General features: G+C 34.7%; 1 protein-coding gene across 1 annotated transcript in view; it reads left to right on the top strand.

The window, feature by feature from the left end:
- Positions 1–9,493, top strand: part of ARHGEF38 (Rho guanine nucleotide exchange factor (GEF) 38) — a 127,007-nt gene extending 117,514 nt beyond the window's left edge. The window contains exon 14 of the mRNA XM_011943260.1: positions 9,308–9,493. Within this exon, the coding sequence (XP_011798650.1) occupies positions 9,308–9,493 (186 nt within the window). The remainder of the gene's footprint in view (positions 1–9,307) is intronic.
- The last annotated feature ends 1,112 nt before the right edge of the window (positions 9,494–10,605 follow it).

A 10,605-nucleotide genomic window follows, 5' to 3' on the forward strand; every position in this document is an offset into this window, starting at 1 on the left:
CCTCACTGCACTAATGCAAAGGCTACCGGTACAATCTTTTTGCAAAATGGATCGTTAGTCATAGTGTAGGGTTTGTTTTTGCTATATCAGAAAGTTTCAGTATACTTAACTGTTCATTCCCCAGTGGTGACCATCTAACTAATTCCTTTATTTATTTACCTTGCTTTTTCTTTAGTGTTGTATTAATAATTTATTTAAATTTATTTTTGTAGAGGTTATGTATATGTATATGTATATGTGTAGATAGATAAAGAAGTTAAAATGTAGAAAAGCATACATAACTTTAAAGTAAGCTGGGCTTGGAGGCTCATGCCTGTAATCCCAGCATTTTGTGAGGCTGAGGTGGGAGGATTGCTTGAGCTGAGTTTAAGACCAGCCTGGGTAACATAATGAGACCTCATCTCTACTAAAAATCAAAAAAATTAGCCAAGGATGATTGCCCACATCTGTAGTCCCAGCTACTGGAGAGGCTAGGGTAGGAAAATCGCACAAGCCAGGGAGGTCGAGGCTGCAGTGAGCCGTGATCATGCCACTGCACTCCAGCCTGGGCAACAGAGGGAGATCCTGTCTTTAAAAATAACAATAATTTTAAAAAGTAAAGTTTTTAGTCCTTCCTCCCCTTGTCCTACTCTTCAGAGACAATGCTTGGATATATCCTTTGTATATTCTGTGCATATACAGACACGTTTATACCAGTGGGAAACGTATCATATATGGTGTATAGGGTTTTTGTTTTCATTTAACAATATATCTTAGACACAATTAAACCTAAATAGCTATCTTATTCCTTAAAAAGTTCAACACAGCATTTAATTTTGTGGATATGTTATAACTTATGTAACTATCACCCTAATAATAGATACGTAGAATGTTTTGGGCTTTAAAAAAATTCAAACAATATTTCAAGGAAGGGCCTTGTCCGTCTATTTTTGTACATTTATATGAGTATATAAGTGTAAAACAAATTCCTAAAATATTAGAGGGTCAAAGGTGTATACATTTAAAGTCTTTATAGACATTGCCATGCTGACCTCCAAAAGTATGGTATCTATTCAGTTTCTTTCATTAACAGTTACTGATTGCTGTCCAATTCATGACTGTTTTGTTTGTTTGTTTGTTGTTTGTTTGGTGTTTTCTTTTTTCAAAGCAGCTTATCAATATCTTATATTCACATCACGTAATTCATCCATTTTTAAGTGTACAATTCATGACTTTTAGTATATATTACAAAGTTGTGCAAGTTTAGTATATTTACAAAGTTGTGCAACCATCACTTTAATACAATTTTAAAACATTTCTTTCACTCCAAAAAATCATTTGCACCCATTTGTAGTCCCTCCTCTTTCACACCCCTAACCCCAAAGAAACACTAACCTATTTTCTGTCTCCATAGATTCGCCTTTTCTGTATCTTTTGTATAAACAAAATTGTATAATACGTGGTGTTTTGCAGCTGCTTTTTATCACTTAGCAAAATTTATTGAGAGTCTTCCACATTGTAGTATGTATATGTACTTTGTTGCTTTCTATTGCCTACTATCATTCCATTCTGTGGATATATTTTGTTAATCCACTCACCAGTTGATGGTCATTTGGGTAACTTCTAGTTTGGGGCTTTTATGAATTATGCTGCTATGAATATTTGTGTGCAAGTCTTTGTGTGGATTTAATTTCCCTTGAGTAGACACTCAGAAGTATAATTTCTTATTGATTTTATTTAAATTTTTAAGAAACTGCCAAACTGTTATCCAAAGTGGCCTCACCACTTTACTTTTCTACCAGCAAAGTATGAGGGTTACGGGTTGCAGTTTCTTCCCATGCTTGTCAGCACTAGTTATTATTTGTCTTTTTAATGATAGCCATCTTGTGGGTATGAAGTGGTATCTCTTTCGGGTTTTAGTGTACATTTCCCTAATGATTAATGCTATTGAACATTTTTTCATGTGCTCATTTGCCATTCTTTTATTTCCTTTGGTGAATGTCTATTCAAATATTTGCCTATTAAAAAAAAAAACTGGGTCATTTTCCTTCTTATTTTCCCATTGTAAGAGTTCTTTATAAACCTGAGTACAAGTTTTATTTTTTTAAAACAGATATATAATTTGCAAATATTTTCTCCTGGTTATAACTGACTCTTAACTTGTCTGGGCATTACTATGTGTTCTTATTGCCCTTCTGTCTTTTCTGTCTTGAAGTTTCAAAACACTCTTTCTCTATTACTTGTTCACTCTGTTGTTTATTCAGTTTCTAAAAGACATATTACAATGCTAACTAATGCATTTTTATCGGTGAAATCTATGTACCTGATTAACTGTCCTGTCAGACTTTGCTTTGTCTCAATAACCTAGATGGACAGAAATCTGAGAGCCAAATTTATCAACACACTCTAAAGCTGGCTTGATGTTGAGTTCTAGTTCTTACTTGGCTCTACAGGGACTTTGGACTAAGCACCTCACATAGGCGCTTTCTGCCTGGTGTTTGTAGTATGCGACTGCATTTAGTTCCTACTAGCTGGTACTTCAAAGCAATTTTCTGCAAGCAATCCTATCAATATATGTAATGTGAATTAGGTTCATTAGAGATTTCCATTACCAAGAGAAGAAAAAAATGAGATAGTATTTCAAAACAAAAAAATATATTAATGGCATCTCTTCATAAATTGTTACTTGCTTTCTTTTTCCTCTGAGTTTGGCACCAATTCAAAATAGGCATAGCATCAGGAATATAAATATAAGCATTATTACTAGTAAAACTGGATTGAAGATGCATCTTGGATCTGTAGCACATGGAATCCCTGATACTTTCCCTCAGAGTAGAAATTACCCAACTCAAATTGAAGGTGAACCCTGTGCATGGACAAAGTCTGTCCCAATAAACTTACTGCCAGATGAGGAAGAGGATGCATCTGTTGGAAACTTCAGTACAAGGGAGAAAAGAAGAAAAGGCCCCATGGAGATACCTCCCTTAATGTCTTAACTCCAGTCAATAGACACACATGGGCCAGTGGTTTCCAGACTCCCCCTGTAATGCATAATGCATAACATTTCATTGAAAACAGAGAGAAAGGATTATATTATGTCCCTAATTCTTGCCCCAGGGCTGATGTTTCTATTCTGTTGGCTTTTAGAAATTGTGGGGAGAAGAAACGATTAACCTCTGTATTTGTGGTGTGATAGTATAAGTCAATACAGTATAGAGGTCCCTGTAATGTGATCGAAAGTGGAAGAAAATTATATCTTCTTTACCAACAGTGAGAATACAGTACATGTTGTAACATTTCACATTTGCAGTATCCTACAAAGCAGTTTTCTGTGTGGCTATTTAGACTTTTGTTCTTGATTTTATTTTATTATCAGGAACACCAGCGGAAACTTGTACTGGCTTAATTGGATGTCACTTTTGGTTATCATTTATTTCCCTCTCCCTTCCTACTGTGGTAGCATGTTTTTTGATTTCCTCCAGAATTGCTATAGCATGTTGCCAAGGGGTGTTGTAGGATGTAGTCTGGTTTTATTGATGGTTCTAGTGGACCCTGACACAAAGGACAGGTGGTCTCTTCCTCATACTCAGGGAGTATCTTCAGGGCCCTAAAGATCATTCAAATATAGGCAATTTCAAACTAATTTAGATTCTAGTGGCTCCATGATTTTTATACCAGAGCTGAATTTTTAACTTGGATGCAAGGACCTGAAGTGGTCTATGAATGAGTTTTGGGAGGATTTCATGAATCTCCTCAAATACGTTGGAAATATTGTGCTTATTTGCATATATACACATCTATGATAAGAAGTCTACCTTTTTAAACAGACTTTTAAAAGAAACTTTTATCTAAAATGTTAGAAACCACTGCTGTAGAGGTTTAACTTACTTTTCCATTCTCCACCTCAAGTAAGAAGAGAGACTGCTATAAAAAAGTTCCCCAAAAATTATGTTCTGGAGCCTTTGTTGAATAATGGGGATGAGCGACTGGATATTCACAACCTGGCAGTACCGATTTATACCAAGGATCTTAATTTTTAAGTTCTTCATTCTGTTTTTTGGCTATATCAAAGAATATAACAAAAGCATTCAAGTAAATATGCCTTCCTATTCTAATGTATTCTCTCCTTTTGTCCATCAAATAGTAATGGCATGCTCTGCATTAGTGTACCATGCTGCATAACAAATTACCACAAACCTGGTGGCTTAAAACAATACAAACGTATTTCTTAGGGGCTGTTGTCAGGAGTCCAAGCACGGTTTAGCTGGGTGCCCTGCTTAAGATCTCACGTAGCTGCAATATAGGTGTTTGCTGGTTTTATTGCTTCTGAAACTGGGGGTTCTCTTCCCAGCTCATGGTCATTGGCAGAATGAAGTTTCTTGTTCCGGTTGGACTAAGGACTCCTTTTTCTTGTTGGCAATTAGCCAGAGACCACTTTCAACAACCTGAGGTTGCTCTCAAATCCTTGCCATGTGGCTGTCTCTATAGGCAGTTGGCAACATGGCTGTTTGCTTCTTCAAAGTCAGTGGGTGAGCATCTCTCTGGCTTCAAATCTCTCCCTTCAGAGGAGGCCTCAATGCATTTTAAAGGTCACATCTGAGTAGGTCAGGCCCATCCAGGATAATCCCTCTTTTGACTAACTCAGAGTCAATTTCCTAGGGACTTTAACAAGCACGTCTGCAGAATCTCTTTACCTTTGCTAGAGAGTGTAGCCTAATCACAGGAGAAATAGCACATCTAGTAAGAAGTTCCAGTCGCAGTCAAGGGGAGGAGATTATGTAGACCATGTACAGTAGGGGGTGGGATTCTCGGGGTCCATCCTAGAATTCTGCCTTCCAGAGTGTCTAAGATGCCTTGTTTGGCAAGCAGAATCTTGTCCTTGGCTTTTCTCAAAAAGGACTCGGTTTAATAATGGCTAAAACCCAGTTTTGGGGGGCAGTTCAGTGTCCGAGAATCAGTGCTGTTTTCTTTTTCCATATAAGTAATTTTGCAAATATAATTTTTGACTTCTAAAAAAAAGTAGTCATTTTGCTACCAATCCCACGTTCATCTTTACATTTTCCAACTACCTATGATGATGATGCTACATGCCTACTGTGTCATTGTTTAGAAAGTGCTTCAAAAAGTTGGCATATTAACATGAAGAGATTTTCAAAAATAGTATGAGGTGAAAAACAGCCTGCAAAGTTATGTATACTGTAAGTGCATTTTTATTACCACTTCAGGTAGGTAGGTAGGTTGAACACACAAATGGAAGGAAGGAAAGAAGGAAGAAGGGAAGAGAGGAAAATGGGAGGAAGGAAAAGAAGATACTAATAGCAGTTGGGTGGATTTTGTTTCGTTTTGTTTTGCTTAACTTTATTAAAAATTTTTTCTTCATCAAAATTGTTTGTGTAATTAAAACATATAATTGTTAAGTGAAGAACATGAGAGCTTGCTCCTGAAAGGTGAGAGAGAATAATGAGCATTTTTCATGCAATATAACCATCTTGGTTTCCAGAGATACATATGATATACCATAAACACTGATTCTCTACCTTTTAGTTTTAGAAAAGAAGATTAACATATATTATGACTTTTGTTGCTGTTAATTGGAGAATTGGGATAAAAATAAAATAATATTCAGTGAAGACAGGTAGTGTGGCTCACTGAAGAAGGAAAAATTAAATGCACAAATATAGAATAAGGGAATGCCGAACTGGGAATGTTACCACAGAGAAAGATCTGGTGGTTATAAGCAGTGGGTAATAAATTAGGTATGAGTCAATAATACAGTGTTATAAAAAAATAAGTAAGTGTGGTAGAAAATGGAGTTGTATTCACAGAATACTGCACATAAAATGAGTTAGACCTTTATAGAGTACAAATAAGCAATAAATAAAATACATTTTTAAAAGTGCCAAGGAAAAAGAGAAGAAAATTAGGTGATTATGGCTCAAATTGACAACGATGTAATTAATGTGCCTGGACCAAAACATAGCATTTAAGGTTAGAAAGATACAGACTAAAACAATTAAAATATTGAAGACAATGAGAAATCTTACAGTTCTTAAATGCATGACATGTTGAAAATTTGTAACTTGCAGTCTAACATTAAGGAGACTAAAAATACTATAAAGGAGATTTTAAAAAGAGACTGAAAATAGACTGCTGCCTCTTTAAAAGCAGCTTACTTCCATTTTGAGTATATAATATATGCCCCCATTTTACATAAATTATATAAAAACTAAAAAGTGCTCATCCTAAATAAATTTTGGGTCATGGTTATCTAAAGCATTGAAAGTATATAATTTTGTACTTTAAATTTATAATTTCATGAGAATATATATTTAATATTTAGAATATAAACTATAATTTCATACCAAACAGATCTAGGTGGAAGAGTTTATATTTCACTTGAGAGAATTCTGCTAAAGTGAAAGACTACCACAAATATTTAGAGACGTTCTATTAGTAGGTTATCTAACCTGCTAAAACATCTATAGTTGCATTGGTAAAGCATTACCTATTATTTATAAAAATTATAAAAGATGATTACCAACTACTAATGCAGGCTCTTACAGATGTTTCAGATGTATTATAGTACATCACATTCCCAAATACTTTTGCCAACCAAATCTTCCATTCTGTTCCTGTGGATTTATTCAATGTTTTCACTTTCTAAACAATAAAACAACACCGTCTACAATATACTAGAAACTCCAGTCCCTCTTCACAAGAATACGCTCTGTACATACTTGCTAGAACAACAGTTTGGTCTCTAAAGCATTATGAGAAATAGACCAAGCACAGGATTTGAAGTTAGAAGATATCGGTCATAACAGCACCAATTAGCTCTATAATTAAAAATATGTTTCTTCTGTAAGCACAACTCATAGGGTTGTTGAGGACAAAGCACATTTAACATATAACTGTCATGCACTCCATAAAAGGTGTTTATTATTGCTATCACTCCATTGCTAAAGAATTTATAGTACTTTTAATTTTCTTGTTTACTTAAAAAATTATGTAATAATTTGACCATGTTCATCAATCTCTTGTATGTATCTTTTACGATACAAGATGATCTCTTGTATGATAGCCATGCCTTTCAATAAATATTTGAATATTCCTACTAATTTTCAGGCCAAATCAATCAATATTTGAATTCATACTTTGTACCATAATGTGGTCAATGGAGAAAAGTTTAATTAAATGTGTGTCTTAGTCCATTTGGGCTGCTGTAACAAAATACTGTAAATTGGTTGGCTTATAAACAACAGAAATTTATTTCTCACAGTTGTGGAGGCTGGAAGTCCAAGATCAAGGCAGCAGTTTATGTGGTGTTTGCTGAGGGGCAACATGCTGGTTCCTAGAGTGGTACCTTCTTGTTGGGCCCTCACATGGTGGAAGGAGTGAAGGGTCTCTTTCGGGTTTCTTTTAAAGAGAAACCAATCCCATTCAGGAAGCTGAAGGCTAATCATCTCCCAAAGGCCCCACCTCTTAATAGCATTACCTTGTGGATTAAGCTTTCAACACATAAACTTTGAGGGGAAACAAATATTCAGACCATGGCAATGTGGTTCTTTCCTTGGGGAGCAGGTCATGTTAGTTGATAAATCAATATACCAATCAATGGAATCAAAGTTTCATCAAAAGTTAAATAAGTTTAATATTTAAATAACAACTTCAGCTACAGCTATAGTCTCCTCCCCAGAGAATCCATTCTCTTTTCCTGCTTAATGAAGTAATGAAGTCATCTTATTTCTCATAGTTTCCCTTATCTATTGAACCTCCAGTTTGAGAGTTAATCTGCTTGTCTTTTCCTATATGTTGTTTTCATGTATTCATCTCTCTACCTTCAAATATGACATTTTCACACCTTTTGTCAGCTTTGTCATTTATGAAAGATAACTTCTTTCAAAATCCAGCTCACCATTGGCTGATGTATCATCTGTGTGTAGAGTTGTTGCTGTTTTGGTGTGTTTTGTTTTGTTCACTGGCATTTTGTTTTCCTGGCTGAGTTGTAAGTTCTCCAATAAAATAATACCTGGCACTTAGTAGGTACTAGAAAAATTTTCATTAAATAAATGAATGGGAATATATGTTGCTTAAATAAATGAATGGGAATAAATTAAGCCAATTGCTTAATTTTATGTCATAACTAAACATTTTTATTATCAATCTTATGATTTTATTGGAAGAATAACTAAACACTTACTTTGGGGCTTCTTACACACTTAATAATTATAAAGGATTCTTTTGAGGTCAGAAAAATTCTTTTGACTGAAATATTTTATTATTCTAGGTCACAAAATAATTTTTAAAATTTTAAATTTAGTACATTGTTATTATAAAGGTTTGGGGAAAAAAGAAGGGAACAAGGAAGTAAAAATGAAAATCAGCTATAATTGTACCATTCAAAGAAACAATAACAATATTACACTTATAATGTACATCAAATTTTATGTTATTTTTAAGGTTTACAATTTTATCATAAGTGTTTTCCATATTATTAGTCTCAAACAGCATCGTTTTTCTTGTTTTTTTTTTTGTTTGTTTGTTTCTGTTTTTTTTTTTTGGAGACAGGGTCTCACTCCATCGCCCAGACTGGAGTGCAATGGCACGATCTTGGCTCACTGCAACCACTGCCTCCCAGGTTCAAGCAATTCTCCTGCCTCAGCCCCCTGAGTAGCTGGGATTACAGGTGAACACCACCATGCCCAGCTAATTTTTGTGTCTTTTAGTAGAGACAGGGCTTCACCATGTTGGTCGTGCTGGTCTTGTACTTCTGACCTCATGATCCGCCCACCTCGGCCTCCCAAAGTGCTGGGATTACAGGTGTGAACTATCGTGCCCGGCCTGCACTGTTTTTAATGACTACAAATTTCCTTAGTATGAGGGTCTGGAATTTAACTATTTTCCTCTTGCTGAACTTCTAGTGATATTCCTACTACTCTCCCACTTTTTACCATTTGTATGGGTAATCCAGTAACATTGGTATGCAAAAATTTCTGCCAATGTTTCTCTAGAAGAGATTCTTCAAGCTATTTTGATTCACAAGGAATTAACATTTTAACATTAAAAATCTTTTAATAGAAACTGCCAAGTTGCCTTCAAGCATGGGCAATTTATACTCCTCCTAACAGAATAATGACAATATCTATTTCATTCCATTCTCACCTGGGTCATATTTTAGCAAAATACATCCAATAGAAGGAGCTGGACAATGTGACTTTGGAAAAATAAGAAAACTTTAGCATTGCTTCTAAAAGCTTGGAAACTCTTATGATGTTTCTCTTAATATTCAGGTTCCAATTCCAATAATGTCATTTGTTTCTTTATCTAGATTTTCTATGCAGTTCATGCTTTTCAAGCACGGAGTGACCATGAACTCAGCCTTCAGGAATATCAGAGAGTTCATATACTTAGGTTTTGTGACCTAAGTGGCAATAAAGAGTGGTGGTTAGCTGAAGCTCAAGGGCAGAAAGGATACGTGCCAGCTAACTACCTTGGAAAGATGACTTATGCTTAAGAAAATAAGCCTCTGACTTTTATTTTCCAGCAAGTTATTGATTGACTACCTCATAAAACTGACATTACAAAACTTTGGACCAGAAAGCAAGAAACCTCCAAACTACAGAAACTGATATTCTACTGAGTTTTCAGGAATACTGTACTTCCTAACAGGGTTATTGCATGAATGTATTATAAAGGATACATGTTGAAAGAAATACTAAGCCAACAGAAATAGCAAAGCAAATGACCCAAGCTTCAACTATCAACTACTTAAAAGTGAAGATCTTTTGAAAGAGTAATTATATCCTTCTATCATCAAGAAAGGTTGGATCCAAAGGTTTTTCAATTTACTTTTTTTTTTTTTTACTGTATGATATATTTTGCCTCAAATGTTTTTGTTTTTCATATTGCTCTCTTGCAAATGCATACATGTTCATATACATACGTATAAACCATATATATTATGTAGCTTTACACACATATGTGGATAATATGAATTACACACCTATATGTATAAACCAGAGTATACATCAAATATACATAATAGGAATATACCACCAACTAGAAGTCTTTGATAATGTATTTTGTTAATGTTTTGTTTATGTTTTGAACTAAAAGAAAACTGAATAACTTGATATTAACATGCAACATTACTGAATGCATACTATATGCCAGACATTGTTCTAAGTGCTTTATATGTAGTAACTTGTTTAATACTGAAAACATTATGAAGAAACCATGCTTCAAAAGGATGAAGCAATTTAATCCAAATCACATTGCTACTAAGTGGTGGGCCTGGACTTAAACCTAGGTAGTATAAACCAAAAATAAAATTCTAAGGCTTCCAACCATCTAAATAGACCTCCCCCTCAGCCAGGGCTCTTTTTTTTTTATTCAAAGGTATAACTGGATAAGTAGATTTGTTTACAACCATTCTTGTGAAATACATTTTTATAAAAATATGATCAACTTCTTTGCTAATAGCAGACACATACCTCAACTATGATAACCTAATTTTTGGTGGATAATGTACATGATTAGGTAGAAATAGGCAAGCTCACACTGGTAGATTACCTATCAAATACTCAGTTAAAACTCCATTTGTGGTCCCCACTTCTTGATCGATTT

This window comes from Colobus angolensis, unplaced genomic scaffold, assembly GCF_000951035.1.
Source record: "Colobus angolensis palliatus isolate OR3802 unplaced genomic scaffold, Cang.pa_1.0 Scaffold217, whole genome shotgun sequence".
Classification (NCBI taxonomy): Eukaryota; Metazoa; Chordata; class Mammalia; order Primates; family Cercopithecidae; genus Colobus; species Colobus angolensis.